Here is an 18,655-nt window from a genome sequence, read left to right as displayed (position 1 = left end):
TATAGGCTATTTATATTTATCATATGTTGTTATATTTTTTTTGAAAAATTTATTATATTTTATATTTTTATTATTGACAGCAAAAATATGTGAAGTCATTATAGATAATTAATTTTGAAAATTTGATTATTATCATTTATATAATTAATTGATTATTTAAATTATCTTTATTTTTTTATATAGTTTAGTTAATTTAAATTTAATTTTTATAATTTAAATGTTATAATTTTGTTTTTAACTTTTTTTTTGTTGCTTTATTAAAATTTTGACTTATCTTCAATGTTATAATTGATTGATGGGAGAAATATGTAAAGTCATATATGGATAATCAATTTAAAAAATTTTATTATTGTTATTTATATAATTAATTGATTATTTATATTATCTTTATTTTATATATAGTTCAATTAATTTAAATTTATTTTTTATAATTTTAAATGTTATAATTTTATTTTTTAACTTTTTTTTTTTTTTTTGTTACTTTCTTAAAAATTTGACCTGTCTTGAATGTGGTAATTGATTGCAAGGAAAAATATGTGAAATCATGTATGGATAATCAATTTCAAAAATTTGATTATTATCATTTATATAATTAATTAATTATTTAAATTATATTTATTTTATATATTTTTTAATTAATTTAAATTTATTTTATTATAATTCAATATATAACTTAATAAATTATATCATTTATTTAATTAATTTAACCATATTTTCTTATTTTCAACCAATTAGTTTTAACCGTGTTTCTCGTTTGTCAATGTAAAGGAATTTTGTGTAACAGTTTAATTTTTTAGAAGTCGTCCCAGCTTTAAAATTTTCAATTAATAGTTATTTTTTAACTTTAAGTTTTCTAAGAGAAATATGTAAAATCATGTATGGATAATCAATTTCGAAAATTTGATTATTATTATTATTTATATAATTCATTGATTATTTAAATTATCTTTATTTTATATATAGTTTAATTAATTTAATTTATTTTTTATCATTTATATAATTTAATTTATTATTATCATTTATTTAATTAGTTTAACCAGGTTTTGGTTTTCAATCAATTAATTTTAATTGTGTTTCTTGTTTGCCAATGTGAATAAGTTTTGAGTAACAACTTAATTTTTTGAAAGTCATCATAACATTAAGTTTTTCAGTTAATTATTATTTTTTAATATTATTTTTTCGTTACTTTATTTAAATTTTAATCTATCTTAAATGTGGTAATTAATTGTCAGGGAAAATATGTGAAATCATGTATAGATAATCAATTTTAAAAATTTGATTATTATAATTTATATAATTAATTAATTTAAATTTATTTTTTAAATAAGTCTTTTAAGTTATTTTGACAAAATTAATATTTTATATAGGCTATTTATATTTATCATACGTTCTCATATTTCTTTTTGAAAAATTTATTATGTTTTATATTTTTATTATCTGTAAGAAAAATATGTGAAGTTACATATGGATAATTAATTTTAAAAATTTGATTATTATTATTTATATAATTAATTGATTATTTAAATTATCTTTATTTTTTATATATATAGTTTAATTAATTTAAATTTATTTTTTATAATTTTAAATAAAAATATTTTGTATAGACTATTTATATTTATCATATGTTGTCATATTTTTTTTAAAAAATTTATTATGTTTTATATTTTTATTATTGGCAGGAGAAATATGTGAAGTGACATATGGATAATTAATTTTAAAATTTTGATTATTATCATTTATATAATTAATTGATTATTTAAATTATCTTTATTTTTTATATCTATAGTTTAATTAATTTAAATTTATTTTTTTATAATTTTAAATATTATAAATTTATATATAGCTTAAATATTATAATTTTATTTTTATTTTTATTTTTTTGCTTTCTTAAAAATTTGACCTGCCTTGAATATGGTGATTAATTGTAAGGAGGAACATGTAAAGTCATGTTAATGTGAACAAATTTTGTGTAACAATTTAATTTTTTAGAAGTGGTCCTAACGTTAAATTTTTCAGTTAATAGTTATTATTATTTTTTTTTTTGTTGCTTTCTAAAAATTTTGACTTATCTTGGATGTGGTAATTGATTGTCAGGAAGAAGATGTGAAATCATGTATAGATAATCAATTTTGAAAATTTGATTATTATAATTTATATATTTAATTGATTATTTAAATTATCTTTATTATATATATAATTTAAATTTATTTTTTTATTTTAAATGTTATAATTTTATATATAACTTAAATGTTATAATTTTATTTTTTATCTTTTTTTTTTGTTGATTTTTAAAAAATTTGACATGTTTTGAATGTGATAATTGATTGTTAGGAGGAATATGTGAAGTCATGTATCAATAATCAATTTTGAAAATTTGATTATTATTATTTATATAATTAATTAATTATTTAAATTATCTTTTTTTATATGTAGTTTAATTAATTTAAATTTATTTTTTATAATTTTAAATGTTATAATTTTATATGTAACTAAATGTTATAATTTTATTTTTTAACATTTTTTTTTGTTTCTTTCTTAAAAATTTGACCTATTTTGAATGTGGTAATTGATTGACAGGAGGAATATGTGAAGTCATAAATGGATAATTAACTTTGAAAATTTGATTATTATTATTTATATAATTAATTGATTATTTAAATTATCTTTATTTTATATATAGCTTAATTAATTTAAATTTATTTTTTATAATTTTAAATGTTATAATTTTATATATAGCTTAAATGTTATAATTTTATTTTTTAACTTTATTTACAAACATAGTGAAGTTTTTAGTGTGATAAAGTTAGTAATTAACCCTAATTTGATCTCTAAGTGCATGTGTATACTAGAAGCAAATCAAGTTAGTATAGTATTTAAGATTTTAAAGTTTGCAATGTGTTAAGAATGACTATGTGCTAAAACATGTTCTAACATATCATACCCACATTTATCAACAGCAAGAGTCTGCTCTTTATTGAAAAATTGAAAAGACCGAAATTGTGGAAGAAAATGTACTTCATCAATTTTCATAATTTAATATTTATATTTGTAAAATAAGTTTGGGGGTTCCTAATATGTATGACATAAGTATTAATTAATGACATTATATTCTATATTTCTTCATCTAATGATGAAGTTACTACGTCGCCAAAGTCGGGTTGTGAGTTATACATACATTGAAAAACTATGAAAGGTGTTTTGCCAAAAGGGTTCTCCTTGACGATTTGTTGACTAATACAACTAAAAAGATTCAATCAATGATCAAGAAGGAGGATAACTGAAAAAAGTTTACATAATTGGTTTTGGATTAAAATATATTTTTTTGGTTATTACCTATTCCTATAAAACTTTTCAGGTTGTTTTGTTAATTGCTACTAAATTTTATTTGTTGGATTTTGTTATAATTTCTTATGCAAGGTAAACTTGGTTTGCTAATTTTTTATTTTTATATTTTTTGTTGTTGCTGGATTTATATTTAGGCAATTTGTTTGATTTACATGTTTTTTGTTTTCTTTTATTATGTAATTTTTTTCTTTTTTTTTTCAACTGATTCACACTTATGTATTTGCTCATTTTTTATGTTCTTTTCTATTTATTTGTATATTTTTTTTAGTCCACTAATTTATAGTGGGTGTTTAACGTTTCTACATTCTTACCTGCATTCTTTTTTTTTTTTCACTACATAAATTATTTTTTCGAGCATATTGCACAAGAATTTATAATAATTAAGTTATAATTTAATAACATACACAATATTGAAATTATAACGAACGAAAACATCTTCAATCAAATAATTAATAAAATAAATCGAGAAATCACCATTTATACTAGTAATCAACTCTCTTGCTACTGAGAGTTCAGAATAAAACATGCCACATTTTTAGTATTTCGTGCATTAAAGTGAAAATAATGTGTTAAAAATAGTAGACGTTAATCTTACTCTAACAAGTCGTGAATACTATAGACGTTGGATATAATTTTTTGTTAAAGACACACATATGTGTTAGTAGAAAGACTATAATAAAAGCATAAAAAATGTCAAAAAATAAAAAAAGATCAAACAAAAAGGGGCATACATATTTAATAATAATTGAATAACTAATTTTGTTGTATGTTTGTTCATTTCTCATGATTGCAATATGATTATTTTGTTTATTTTATACTTCTTTATTATGATGTTAATTTGTTATAACTACTGAATTATGTAATTTTTATTTTAAAGATTATTTTTTTCTTACAATATCCGTGCATCGCACGGGTGATGCACTAGTACAGTTTAAAGTGGATAAGTTACGCAAATCATATTGTTTTCTTTCCAAATCCTTCCACCAATACCATTATTCATTCATAACAACAAAATTCCAATTTTCCAAATGTTGTTACATATATTCATGAATAAGTGTTTTTCTTATTAGTTAACAGTATTTCTGTAATAAAAAATTACAGAAAATTACGACATCAATTAATATAATTATATTTATTCTCTCAATATGAGAACACACCCCCACCAAACCCAAAACGATTAGAGGTAGTGTTCAATCTATCAAAGAGTTCCCAGTCCCGATTGATTTGTCTGGTTTTTGGGGGCACTGAGGCCCCCTACTCCACAATCAAATGTTTCCCACTTTGCACTCCCTGAAACAGCGCTAGAAGGATTGGAATTCGCCGCCTTTAGTCCATGAGACTCCGACCTCGTTGAACCTGACTAGAGCATCAAATGCATTAAGTTTCCATGTTGAGGTTTATTTCAAAACAATGAACATCTATGAGGTGAAATATGATGCTTCGTACGTATATGTATACTTTAATCACATCGGTCACATGAATGCAATGAGGTGAAATATGAAACAATGCATTAAGTTTCCATTACATGGCTGTTCTCTTACACAGGCATTTCACATATGGAAATTAATTAAAGCATTTTGGAATGATGTACAAAGTTATCAGCCACATTAATAGGAATGATGGAAGAAACAGCGACAGAAAACCTGAACTAAAAATGGCTGTTGCCTATACAAGAGATCAAGATATAAGCCCATACAGAAGATGAATGCAATTAGAGTTGAATTTAACAGAATATACCTAAGAGATAAGCCCAACTCAAATTTTGTCGGGATTCTTCTATTCTTGAGAGGAGACATATAAATTAACAAGAGCTACTAACCTCGACCTGCCTCTGCACTTTGGCTTCCCCGTCAGCCTCAATGGCATCTAATTTAAGCAACTCCGTCAAGACGACAAAGTCCTTGTCCGCGACAGAAGTACCATTTTTAACGCTTGTCTCCAGGGAAATAGCCTAAGCCACAACAATAGAAAGCCATTAGGTTCGCCTTGGCACGGTTTACTGTGATTCGTGTATAAGTTTGTTCATTAAAGTGGTCCTGACCTGGTCAGGGAGCTTATCCGCGTCTGCTCGGACTTTGGCTACAGCCTGGTAGGCGTTTAGTATACATTGATTTCTCTTCTTCTCCTTGAGCTTCCTCTCTTTGCTAGCTGGATCTTCCAGTAGTATCACCTTTGACATGTCTACTACACCCACCATGTGCAAATATTCTTCGTCGTTCTTTTCTTTCCCTCTGAACAATAGCCTCTGCTCCTTGGGCTCCAGGCCAGTTTCATTGGCAAGAACCCTTTTTAAATCCCCTTTTTTGAGCACCAATTCCATGAGATATATATATATCAGATTACATTGACATAAAACTCGGTACTAAATAATGAAATCACACTAAAAACAAAAGAACCCTCCAAAAGTGGGGCAATTGATTCCATAATTGACTTAGAAACCATTTCAAAATTAAGCCAAGTGACTCAAACATTTTCAATGCGTCCTCCTTGCTTTGTATTGATCATGTTCTTCTAGCGTTGAATTCACTCATATAACCCTGCTGTTAAGAAATGGAGTTTTTTCAAGGTTTCTCAATTTGACTTTAGCAAGAGGCTTCTATCATCACATCCATGAAACTTCATCGCTCCGTCAAATTGGCAATTAATGCTAGGTCTCACCAAGATCAATCATTCATCCACTTAATTTATCATATGCACAATTCGAGTATCAGAGAAAAAGAAACAATAGACACGTAGCCTGGTTTTAATCCGCCCGAATTGTAGTACTGGAACTACACAAAATATCTGTGATACAAAGTCAATGAAGAAAGGAAGAGAAACTCAAATGGAAGGACATACCAAAAGTGGACTGAGCAGGCAAGGAGATATCACGGTGAGAGGAGCCATGAGAGACCTTGATCCTGATCGTCGGACCTCCGCCGGCGCTGGAATTCTCGTCAACGGTTCTCTTCTGAACAAGCATGCCTCCGGGCCTGAGCTCCCAGTCAATGGCGACCCCCTTGTAATTGGACTCGACACCATCCCGGCCACGGCTGCCTTTCTCTGTAGACGATCTTTTCATGGTCACCAAATCAACTGATAGTCAATCCAGTAAAAGGCAAAGAAAGAAAGAAATTAAAAATAGATGGAAAGAGATGAGAGGGGTTTGAATTGATCAGTGAGGAGTGGTTAAACTTAAAAGGTAAAAAATGATAATTAAAAGCATACAGAGGCCGGGAAAGGAGCTTTGGAACACACACTGATGAAGACAGACAGTGGGACAGGACAGCAACTTTTCAACTCACGACTCCTCCGACGAGTTCTTCTTCTTCCTAAGCTGGTGCTGGAGCGGGTGGTGGTTGGATGGTCGGTTGCCGCTCGATGGTCCAGGTATGATGGAAGTAGACTGGACTAATTAGAAGCAGGATAGGAGCGAAGTTGGAGTTGTGTGGGCAAGCCCATATAATGGACTCTATATGGGCTTCAGCCAACCGTCTGAAAGTCCATTGGTCTGAGGTATTATGAAATTTATTATTATATAAAGCCCAATATTATTATGAGGCGTCCATTTAACCACATTTCCCTTTTCCAAACCATTTATTGTCCAGTTCTTTATTATCTAAGTTCCCAAACCATATGATGATGCAGGCTAATTGCTACCGTAGCAGCCAAACAGAAGTAGAGTGGACTCTTGTAATTGTTTTGCTAATGATTGACTTGCTTGTACTTAATTATAAACAAAATGTTGGCTCCAGATCTTGAATTAAAGATTGTACGTACAGTCTTAAATATATATATATATATAAGGGGATGAAAATCAATATATGATCAGTTTTGAGTGCCTAGAGGCTTATTAGCCGCCTATGATTGTAAAGATATTTAATTATCATCGACCATCATCAATTTAATTAATAATTGAATGTTATATATATATATATATATTTTAGTATTACCATGCATGATATTGTCAAGAATCATAATCTTGTATCCAAAAAGCTATCACTAGCTACCTCCCTCATATTTATAATTTGTACACAACACTCCCTCCCTTGTATTAGTTTATACTACTACGTACACGTACAGTGTATCTTTTAATTTTGTACTGAATTTTAGTTTGAACATGTAAATAATGTTGTAATATAGTATTTTAAATATGAATAATATATAATTGAAGAATTTAGTAGTTTCTTGTTATGGGTATTTCTCGCTTCACTCTGTGTGAGCTGGACTTAACATGATGATTCGGTCCAAACGTCCGAGACCCAATAGATTGAACTGAGCTCGTTAAAGCGAGCTCGGATAGTGCTGAAGCTCGGGGTCAAATATCGAGGGCAAGTGAGCTCCCGGTAGCACCTCTAACTTTTTGGCATATTCAAACGGCCCCCAGCTACACTCTGCGCGAGTTCCCAGCGACCTTCATAACTCGTCGGCTTAGCTCGTAAGCTTGCATCACAGAAGAGGCGAGTGTTGCGGCATACTGACAAGCCAAGGGCCGCCCTGACTGGGCCCTTTAGGCCCATTCTCTCAGCCCATCTCACTGGCCCATGCCAGTCCCATCCTGACCTTCTGGCAACAACATCATTACAACCGCAACTGGATTTCCAAACATCCTCATCAGATCACATCCGCATTAATGGAAGATCCCATCCGCATTAATGGGAGATCCCATCCTTATTAATGAGGGTCTCGTCGACACCTCGCTGGGGCAGGGACACCCCCGCCAGCTATTCCATCCCATCACCTCTACACGTACGGAGAAGACAAGAAAGCTTTTTGCTGATATATATATCAACCAGCCCTCTTAAGGGTCACGGTACGCACTCTTTACAAGAAAAAACATAAAAACACCCAACATATTTGCTTACTCGCTCATTAACTGAAGCGTCGGAGTACCTTGCAGGGACGGGTGGTCGGCTCGGCAAACCAGACCGGATACCTCATTGTACACCTCTTGGATCTACCATACAAGTGCGGGTTAACAAATCTCCGTCGACCGATTCAGAACGTCGACATTTTGGCGTTAGAAGGAGGGCCGCTCTGGTAAAAACATCAATGACGAGGACTAGAAACACGAGAGGTTCCGAGGCAACAACCAATCGACCTGCAAATCACGTCAACCGTATGCTGAAGATTTTGCAAGCTGGGGGAGTTATGGCATCTGCCTCCATGCCTCCTCCGGCCGAAGCTACTCTTGGAATCCCTTCGCGGTGCCCTTACCCGCCCGTGACTCCAACCGCCGATGTAGAAGTAACACAGATATGGCAGCAACGTCAGAAAACACTGGAGAACACTGTCATGCAGCTCACCAATGCAGTAAAGGTGTTAGCCCAGACACAAGCCCAGGCAGCACAGGCGCACTCAACCTCCAGGTGGCGGACCCCCTCCAGAAGAAAGAGAAGGTAGGAGGGACACGAGGCGAGCTGGCTCGGTCCGTTCCTCCAACCTACATTCTCGAAGGGCGGAACAGTGGCGATGCTACGACAGGGAGCCTGGGGCACACCTCGCCAAACAAATGACGGGTACCAGCCCTAGTAGAAATCGCCACGAATATGCCCATGAAAGGGATCGCCGACTTGGGAATCCACGACATGGGAATTCCTTGGCAGGGATCAGCAGTGGCCATGGCACCCACCGCAGCTCCCTTGACCGTGAGAATAGGGGGCGGCCTCCCCCGCGAGATCGCCATTGCTCAGGACCAGTTTTCGCACGAGAAGAACAACCCCCCACCGGACGGTCGGCGAATCAGGACCCCATAATGGGGGAACTAATGTTGAGAATCCAGCAGCTGGAGGAACTAATTGTCTACCTAGGGGTGTCTGAGTACGCAGTAAGCGCCGCCCTGATTTGAGATGAAGACCGGGTTCAATACCCGGTATACTATGTAAGCCACAGGCTACTCAACGCCGAAACAAGATACTTCTCCATGAAAAAGCTCGTTTTTTCCCTAGTGGTCGCATCCCGAAAGCTACACCCCTATTTTCAAGCCCATCAGATCAGCGTGTTGACCAAACATCCCCTGAAGCAAATTTTACAGAAGCCTGATTCATCCGGCCGCCTTCTCAAATGGGCGATCGAGCTCGCCCAATTCAACATAAAATACAAGCCAATGACAGCCATAAAGGGTTAGTTACTGCCAGAGTTCGTTGCTAAATTTATGGGGCTGGCAGAAGAACCAGCCCCCCCAACCTCGCCATTCTGAGAATTATTTGTTGATGGCTCTTCCAGCGAGCATGGGTTGGGAGCTGGCGTACTCCTGGTGAGCCCGGAAGGACACAAAATCCCCTACGCATTGAGGTTCGGGTTTAGAGCAACCAACAATGAAGCCGAATACAAAGCACTACTAGCCGGTCTCCGCCTAGCAAAAGAAGTCAAGGCAAAGCGGCTAAAGATTTTCAGCGACTCCCAGCTCGTGGTCTGCCAAGTGCAATGGGAATATCAGGCAAAGGGCCCAAAGATGGTAGCGTACCTCCAGAAAGTTCAGGAATTGTTACACTTTTTCGACGAGTACGAAGTGAATCAAGTCCCGCGCAGCCAGAACTCTCATGCCGATGCCTTAGCTCGTTTGGCTTCAGTTGGAGAAACTGACTCATTGGGAACCATCCCCATAGAGTTCCTAGCAACACTGAGCGCAGAGAAAAGAACTAAGACATTGACAGTCAAGCTAAGGCCAGATTCATGGATGAAACCGATCGTGGACTATTTGCAAAGGGCACAGTTGCCAAATAACAAACTCGAGGCTCGACGCCTTAGAGCCCGGGCGGCCAAATATTGTATCTACGACGACATGTTGTACAAACGAGGGTTCTTAGTCCCGTTACTCAGATGCATCGATGAGCCTGATTGCCAAGTGATTCCCAATGAAATCCATGCCGGCCACTACGGCAATCATGCTAGGGGGATATCCCTGGCCCAGAAGGCATTCCGCTAAGGCTTTTACTGGCCTACCATGAAGCAAGACGCTACGGACCTAGCAAGGAGGTGCGATGCATGCCAAACGTTTGCAAGAGTGCCACGAGCTCGCCCCGCCTATCTTCAGCAAATGAGCAGCCCATGGCCTTTCGTCGTGTGGGGCATCGACCTGATCGGGCCGCTTCCAACAACTCGCGGCGGGTGTAAGCATGCTATCGTAGTTGTAGATTACTTCACCAAGTGGACGGAGGCAAAGGAGCTCGCACATATATCCACCACAAAGGTAGAAAACTTTGTGTGGAACAACATCATCTGCAGGTTCGGCGTCCCTCAACAAATAGTCACCGACAATGGGACTCAATTTACCAGCGAGCAGTTCGTACAATTTTATGAGTCACTGGAGATCAGAAAAAGTTTCACAGCCGTGGACCACCCACAAACCAACGGTCAAGTCGAAGCCGTGAACAAGATCATCAAACAAATATTAAAGACCAGGTTGGAATCAAGAAAGGGAGCGTGGGTGGATGAACTACAAACCGTGCTCTGGGCTTACTGAACCACAGCTCGCACAACCACAGGAGAAACCCTATTTTCTATGGTATATGGATTCGAGGCGATGATCCCAGCGAAAAATAAAGTAACAAGCCAGCGAAGAGACACTTTCGACCAAGAGCATAATGACCAATTACCGGCCTCAAGTCTCGACCTGCTTGAGGAAACAAGGGAGATAGCTTGCCTAAGAATGACAACTTACCAACAGCACGTGGCAAGATACTATAATCGAAAGGTCTGAGTCCGATGTTACAAAGTCAACAACCTCGTGCTACGCCTTGTCCTTCCCGGAGCTTAGAAGAGCAGTGAAGGGACATTGGGCCTAAGCTGGGAAGGCCCCTATACTGTGAAGGAAAATCTTGGCAACAGAGCGTATCACTTGGCCAATATGGACGGAGCAATTCTCTCGCAAGCTTGGAACGCGGAGCATCGGAGACCATACTTCCGATAGGCAAACATTTTCTCCCTCTCTTACATTCTTAATTGTGAACTTTGTTGACATTTATTTCGCTAAATCGAGCAACAAAATTTTGTTTACACCATATTAACGTGTTCTTTATCTCTGATAAATCTTTCTACACCCATGCTTTGGTTGTTAAAAATACGAACCAGAAAATAACTTGAGGGATAGAAGACTACGGTTTGCGAGGTGGGGCCCATTCAACTTGGACAACGTGCCATGGTTTGTGGCTTATCTGAGCATTCATCTTAGTCTTCACCCTAGGTCATGGTTGACAAAGCGAAGCCCATTCATCTTGGCTGCAATGTCATGGTTTGGCGCTAAAACGAGTCACCACCCTTTAAAAACAGTCATGGTTTACTGGCCGGGGTCCTGTTATCTTGACAAAACGCATGAACGGCGACCTGCCTCACTGATCATCTTGATCTCACCAAAGCCCTCAAAAGTCATGGTACGTTAGCTGGGGGCAAACCATAACCCACCTGGGCATATAACTTGATGGCAAAATTTGAATTAATTTAACAACTATCATGCTACGACATGTTAGTTTGGATTTGATCCCGTAATCCAGGATCTATTGAGCATGGGGTCCGAGCTAGCGCTATCTTATTCGATGTGTCATTTAAAGCCGTTTGTTTTCAAATTTCCTTGTTTACAAGTTAAAGACACGCTCGAGTTAACTGAATTTAAGCTCGTTTATATGCTGTGTTTTCAAAGATCGCAGTAAATGACAAGGAAGTAGAAAGCTGATTAAACGAAGGAAATGTATTGTTTCCAAAATTCAAAATACAAAAATATATATATAATAAAAAATAATAATAATAATAGTCTAATGGCCTAGAGGATCTCGGCTTGGAGTCGCCACGCCTTGGGAAGTAAGGTTGGTGGTGTCCTTAGCAGAAAGATCGACCACGACCTGATCGGGTTTGGACGTAGGGGCATCGACTTGGGAACTCGCAGCATCGGCGACGTATTTCTTCACCGCCTCCACCGCTTCCTCCCCAAAGAATGAGAAATTGAGATCTGGGTGCGCTTTCCACAAAGTAAAAAGAAACGCACCACAGACGTTGGACTCGACCTTCTCGCGCTCCCTTGCAACCCGGAGCTCGATATCGACCTTCAGCTGCTCGATCTCTTGTCAGGACCGCTCTAGTTCGCCTCGCATTGCAGCTAAGTCTGCTTCGGCCTTATTCAGCTTCGAGGTGGCTTGGGAACAAGCCAAGTCAAGCACTTGTTTCTCACGATACAGCTCGTCTTCGGCCTCTTTCTTGGCCCTCTCAGCCTCCCTTACTCGGTCCTATAGGCCTTCGGCCTAACCTCGATATCTGCGTGATTCACCGGTGACGAAGGCCAGGCTGTCCTCCAACTTCTTTTTATCCCTTTAAAGCCCCTCGGTAGCAGCCTCAAGCTTATCTGCTTCTTTCTTGGCACGAGCTCTTTCTTCCTTCAACTTAAAGACGCCCAAAGAAGCCTACAAAATTGGAGAAGTCAGCACACTCAAAAACAAAAAAAGATTAAGGTAAAATAAAGAAGTACAAGGACAAGAAAAGGAACCTCACCAGGAGACTGTGACGAGCGACGTAATCCTCAAGCGCTTTGCCCAATACTTCCTTCCTGTTCAGGCTCTTGGCATAATTACCAAGGATCTGGTTCATGCTGTCAAGAAGAGGGGCTAAATACGTCCCACCGGCCATGACGTCAGACGCGTCCGGCCCTGCGGAGACGCTCGTTTTCTTCCTCTTGTCCGCATAGGCCCGCTGATCGAGCTGCGAGGTTGGAGGAATCTTCCTTTTGCTCCCAGAAACTTCCTCGCAAGCCACAGATTTCCTGCGACTCGCAACGATCTCGGCTGCCCCAGGCTGTGAAGAGGTCCCGGCAAGAATGGACCTTGAGGTAACCCCGGCCACTGGCGCAGGTTCAGCACCCGAAAGACAGAGGGGGTCGTGCCTCGAATTGGCCACTTCAATGCGAGCTCCAAGCCCTTGGGCCTTCGCAAGGGAAGAAGATGCACGGACAGCCTTGGGGACGCTGGAGAGCGCAGAAGAGCCGGGTCATTCGAGCTGGAGCCTCATCGCCTCAGATAGTGTCGGTAGCGTTGCAATGGTAACCTCACTGCAAGCTCTACTCTCCCTAACTAGACTCCTGTCGAAGTCAACTTCGTCAAAAACTGACCTTATCTCCCTTTGTCCACGAATTCCGATGTCGCCTTTTTCTGACTTCCTTGATACCAAAATGAGGGGCAAGCCGATAATCGCAAAGAATGGACTCACAGAACTTGCAGTCGTCTTCGTCAGTCTTTAAGTCTGAAGCCGCTTAAAGACCTTGCGCTTCGGAAATGGTTAGTTCAAGCTGCCCCCCGATGACATCTGTAAAACCAGAAAGACATATGAAGAAAAGATAGGCATAGTCGAATTGATGACTACATGTACACAAAAAAAAAAAAAAAAAAAAGAGAATGGGGGAGTGGGAAATTACTACTCACTCGGCACAAGAACGAAACTGAAGTTGTTAAGGTCTTTGAGAGAGGAATAAGATAGGTAAAACCATTGGGACTTGTAGTCTCCAACGTTAGACCTGCCCTTGGCCCTTCCCTAAGGCAAGACTCTCTTGCATTCTGAGGAGTGAGCTGCCATGTAATACAGCCTGTCCTTGGTACCCTTGAAAGAATAAAGGTACCTAAGTACTCTAGGAGTTGGAAGAGGAAGTTTGTTCCTTTTGAAAAGAAGGGCGAGAGAGGTTATTTGGGCGTACGAATTAGGCGTCAACTGGAAATGAGCGAGCTTAAGGTCATTCAAAATATCTATGAGGTAAGTGACTGCACTCTCACCCTACAATTAAAACATAATAAGAACAAATCATAATAAAACTTTTATATTTTTTTTATTTTAGTGAGAGGTTTATACTCGCCAGTGTACGAGTGCAGTCGTAATCCAAATTTAAATTTATATTTTCTAGATGAATCCAGGTCGTCCACTGAGAGATTTATTTATGGAAAAAGAAAAAGAATGTCACACACACGCACACCCATTTGGACAAATTGGCAAAAAGGTTTTTTTATGAGTTTTTTTTAGACAACAGATACTAGAAAATAAGGTAAGGCAGAAATTGAAATAAACATTAAACGTAAAAATATGAATTTGGATAGTGCTTGAGTTAAGACAATTTCAGTACCAACCCGATGATTCCCAAATTTTAGCATAAAAGATTAGCAACATTAATTTAATTTCAGATATGAGGGTTTGTTGTTAAATGCAATTAGAGATGATGATAGTTCTAGGTTAAGCAATCCCCATACATGATATGCGGGATTCTAATTTAAGCAACCACCATAAATTCAATTGCAATTAATACACAAAACAACTAAATTAATCATCTGAGTTTGGGTATGATAGCGTTTCCAGTTCTAGTAACTCTCATACATGGCATGAAAGCTCTAAGTTAGGCTTACGCTCCAATCCAAACCTAGTGATTTTTCAATAATTAATACACACTCATACTGAAATTTAAATTAATGTTACTTATTTAAAGCGCAGCTTTCTTTGGGAATCATTGGCGTTGGACACTGTCCTTGCCTTAACCCAAGATTAGATTTAGCTACTCATTTTTATTTGAAAGTTAATTGACAGGAATTTAAATGACGTAATTTAAATAACAGAATTTAAATGGCAGGAATTAAAATAGTAAAAACTAACCGACCATTTAGGCGGTGGATAATTAAAAGACAAGAATTAAAATTACAGAAATTTAAAGACATAAACTAACCGACCATTTAGGCGGTGAATAATTAAAAGACAAGAATTAAAATTGCAGGAATTTAAAGGCATAAATTAACCGGCCATTTAGGCGGTGAATAATTAAAAGACAATAAATGACATAAGAATTTAAAAGAAGAAAAAAAAAAGTAAGATTATAAGAGAAAGTACTAAAGAAAATGAGAAAGAACAAGAACAATTCTCAAAAAGAGAATTATAAGGAAACAACTAAACTTTTATTCAAGAATAATAATCACACTTACAAATGCAATCAAGTGATCTATTTATAGGCCACAAGATGCAATACAAACCACACAATTTCAATTATTCAACTAGACATAATTATATCTAATGGGCACTCACACACTTAAAGTTAAATGGATTTTAGCTATAATACACACTTAATATTAAATAGATTTTAGCTAAAATACATACCTAATAAAGCACTCATAAAGTTAAATGGATTTTAGCTATAATATCCACCTAATAATTAAATGAATTTTAGCTAAAAAACACACCTAATAAAGCTCTCACATAAAAAATAAAAATAGATTTCTATAAATTGGTTTTTAATCTTCATTAGGATTAAAAATAATCCTTGGGCCTTCTCCAAATAATATCTTCCATGGGTTGCTCAAATTGGGCCTTAATTCTTCATGGGCTTGAATTCTTCATGAACTTTAATTTTTCATGGGCTTGATTTCTTCATGGACTTGAATTCTTCATAGACTTTAAGTCTTCATGGATTTGAATTCTTCATGCCTAAAAAAAATAATAATTTAATGTTATTAATAAATTATATATTATATATTGTATTACACATAGCACATATATATATATTAGATTATATTATATATATATATATTACATGCATGCATATAATGATGTATATGTATTATATATAATTTTATATATTATTATTATTATTATTAAATTTTACTTTAAAATTTCATTTCATTCATTTTTCAATTTAAACTTGTATATAACCATAAAATATATATTAATATCTAATTTAAACCATTTTTAAGATCAAAAGAAGGGTATAATTATAACAAAATTTTTATAAAATTAACCACTAATCAGTAAGGCTAGAGTGGACACCTAAAACCGAACTCTAAGTGTTGGGGGCTAATGGCAACAAACCCCATGGGGGGAAAGCTGTGTGGTCACCAGGGGAAGGGACCATCAAACGAGTCCCACAAGGGAGGCGGTATGTGGCGGCGTGCAACGTCAGCTCGCCTATCGTCAGCCTCGAGGGATACCGCTTAAAGATCTCACGAGCCGCATGCTCCTCGGCAAATCGCTAGGTTAAAACAGGGGCAGTACGCTGAAGAGCTCTCTCAGCGACCTCTGAACGAGATGAAGCCATGTCTTGAACAGTCCACAGAAGCATCATTCTTCTTTGCCCCAAAGAGCTGGAGGTGTCATCGCTTTCTACCCTGTAGTTGCGACACTTCTGACCTGATGTCGACATCTAAAAAAGAAGAAAAGAATCAGAGCGTCGAATCAAAGCTCCTAGAGACGCCTTCGACATGTCAGGTCGCACGCTTCGCAATAAGGCATGACTCAAAAGAAAAAGGGGGGCTAGAATTTCTAAGTTTACCGAAACTCCTGAGATAGGCGGAGCCTACTTCCATAATCCACCCCGCCATTGCCAAGAGACAAGGTACAGGGGCGAAAATAATAAGAAGGATAGAAGCAGAGCCGAAGCACACTGAAGAGATACGAGGAACTCACTGTTCTTAAGTGGATTGCTGCAAAGATCGCGAACAGGAACGAGTTGAGAAGTTGGAGCGGAGAGGCTTTGGGACCGATGGCGATGGAGTCTAGAAATCGAAAGAAAGCAAGTTGCAAGAACTAGGGAAATCTTTGAAATGAGACGGTAAATGGGGAGCCAAATGACCCCATTTTCCCTTTTATAACTCAAGACACCTGCTGTTGGATGAAGAGACTGACGAGTTTCCCCAGATCCAATGGCGGTGCGTGAAAGCGTAGGGAATACAGACATGATGATTAACAGTTATGGGAAATGTGCACATTAAATGCGTCGCAGACAAGATGTGCAGCGTGAAATAATGTGATTTGAAACGATTGGGCATGAAGCTAAAACGACGTATTGAAGACCAAAGCAGCCAGGCATGTGTCAGCTCCTAGCCCGAAAGTCGCGCTGTGAGCTGGGGGGCTTAATGTTATGGGTATTTCTCGCTTCACTTTGTGTGGGCCGGACTTAACATGATGATTCGGCCCAAATGTCCAAGGCTCAATAGATCGAACTGAGCTCGTTAAAGCGAGCTCGGATAGTGCTGAAGCTCGGGGTTAAACATCGGGGGCAAGTGAGCTCCCGGTAGCACCTCTAACTCTTTGGCATATTCAAACGGCCCCCAGCTACACTCTGGGCGAGTTCCCAGCGACCTTCATAGCTCGTCGGCTTAGCTTGTAAGCTCGCATCACAGAAGAGACGCGTGTTGCGACATACCGGCAACCCAAGGGCTACCCTGATTGGGCTCTTTGGGCCAATTCTCTCGGCCCATCTCACCGACCCATGCCAGTCCCATCCTGGCCTTCTAGCAACAACATTATTACAGCCGCAAATGGATTTCCAAACATCCCCCTCAGATCCCATCCGCATTAATGGGAGATCTCATCCTCATTAATGAGGGTCTCGTCGACACCTTGCCGCGGTAGGGACACCCCCGCCGGCTATTCCATCCCATCACATCTACACATACGGAGCAGGCAAGAAAACTTTTTACTAATATATATATATATATATATATATTATAACCAGTTCTCTTAAGGGCCACGGTACGTACTCTTTACAAGAAAAAACTTAAAAACACCCAACATATTTGCTTACTCGCTCACTAACTGGAATGTCGTAGTTCCTTGCAAGGATGGGTGGTCGGCTCGGCAAACCAGACCGGATACCTCATTGTTCACCTCTCGGATCTACCATACAAGTGCAGGTTAACAAATCTCTATCGATCGATTTAGAATGTCGACATCTAAACTTAATTAAAGTGTCAGTATTTTTATTAATGTAATGAAATTTATTAAAACACAATTACATTTATTAAATTCTCAATAAAAAAATTGACAATTTACTAATTTTCTCAAACTTTAACCCTTTTTATTTAACTACTGCAACCCGTGGCCGAGCAGGCATCTACTTGTCCAAACTAGACCTACGGTTTCCAGCGGATTCCGTGAGAGACAGGTGACAGTGTAATCAGCCCTTGCCTGACTCCTGTTCCTTGGGGGGGGGGGGGAGTGGGGCACACCCGATTCCTCCCGCTCCACAGAAACTACGTGGGGCCGACCGAAGCCGATGTGACATATTGTAAGTGGTGAATTGAAAGAGGAGAAAACGGGGAGAGAGAGAGGAGCCGACAACATAATGCAAAGCGAGGAAAAACTGGGAGCCGACAGATTGTACACTCCGTTCCAGCAGCAGCAGAGGCAGCGAGCATTTTCCTTTCCTTTCATTTGTTTTGTGGGGATTAAAAAAATCTCGAACCGTGAGAATAAGACCCCACATCTGTGGTGGGGCCCGCATGCCATACAGAATTTTCACACGTGTGAGCTGCGCGATTGGCTTGCCCACATGGGCTGCACGTGTCCTCCTTCCTCATAATGCCCGGACGGCGGGGGGTTGCTT

The 18,655-nt window shown here is 37.6% G+C and overlaps 1 protein-coding gene across 6 annotated transcripts; it reads right to left on the bottom strand.

Moving 5' to 3' along the window:
• Positions 1 to 4,365: 4,365 nt before the first annotated feature.
• LOC127811655 (BAG family molecular chaperone regulator 4-like) lies at positions 4,366 to 6,726 on the bottom strand. 6 transcript variants are annotated; one of them, XM_052351728.1, is made up of 5 exons: positions 6,583 to 6,726; positions 6,184 to 6,420; positions 5,387 to 5,643; positions 5,165 to 5,296; positions 4,366 to 4,705 (listed from the first exon to the last, which is right to left on the bottom strand). In XM_052351728.1, exons 2-5 carry the CDS (start codon positions 6,404 to 6,406, stop codon positions 4,544 to 4,546), a joined length of 774 nt encoding a protein of 257 aa, XP_052207688.1. In that variant the 5' UTR covers positions 6,407 to 6,420; positions 6,583 to 6,726; the 3' UTR covers positions 4,366 to 4,543. The 6 variants fall into 6 exon arrangements, with proteins under 6 accessions (XP_052207688.1, XP_052207678.1, XP_052207706.1 ...); XM_052351718.1 differs by having other exon boundaries at positions 6,553 to 6,717; XM_052351746.1 differs by having other exon boundaries at positions 6,184 to 6,387; positions 6,553 to 6,713.
• Between the last annotated feature and the right edge of the window lie 11,929 nt (positions 6,727 to 18,655).

The sequence above is a fragment of the Diospyros lotus genome, chromosome 1 (genome assembly GCF_014633365.1).
Source record: "Diospyros lotus cultivar Yz01 chromosome 1, ASM1463336v1, whole genome shotgun sequence".
Classification (NCBI taxonomy): Eukaryota; Viridiplantae; Streptophyta; class Magnoliopsida; order Ericales; family Ebenaceae; genus Diospyros; species Diospyros lotus.
The sequence above is the reverse complement of the archived record's forward strand: the minus strand, read 5'-3'. Positions and strand labels throughout refer to the sequence as shown.

What these genes read in the sequence shown, in the direction of transcription:
- LOC127811655 (XM_052351728.1), bottom strand. Translation starts at nt 6,406, where the DNA reads ATGAAAAGATCGTCTACAGAGAAAGGCAGCCGTGGCCGGGATGGTGTC. An exon ending in GCCTGCTCAGTCCACTTTTG is followed by an intron (nt 5,644 to 6,183) that starts GTATGTCCTTCC and finishes TGCTCAAAAAAG; the next exon opens with GGGATTTAAAAAGGGTTCTT. An exon ending in CGGATAAGCTCCCTGACCAG is followed by an intron (nt 5,297 to 5,386) that starts GTCAGGACCACT and finishes GTTGTGGCTTAG; the next exon opens with GCTATTTCCCTGGAGACAAG.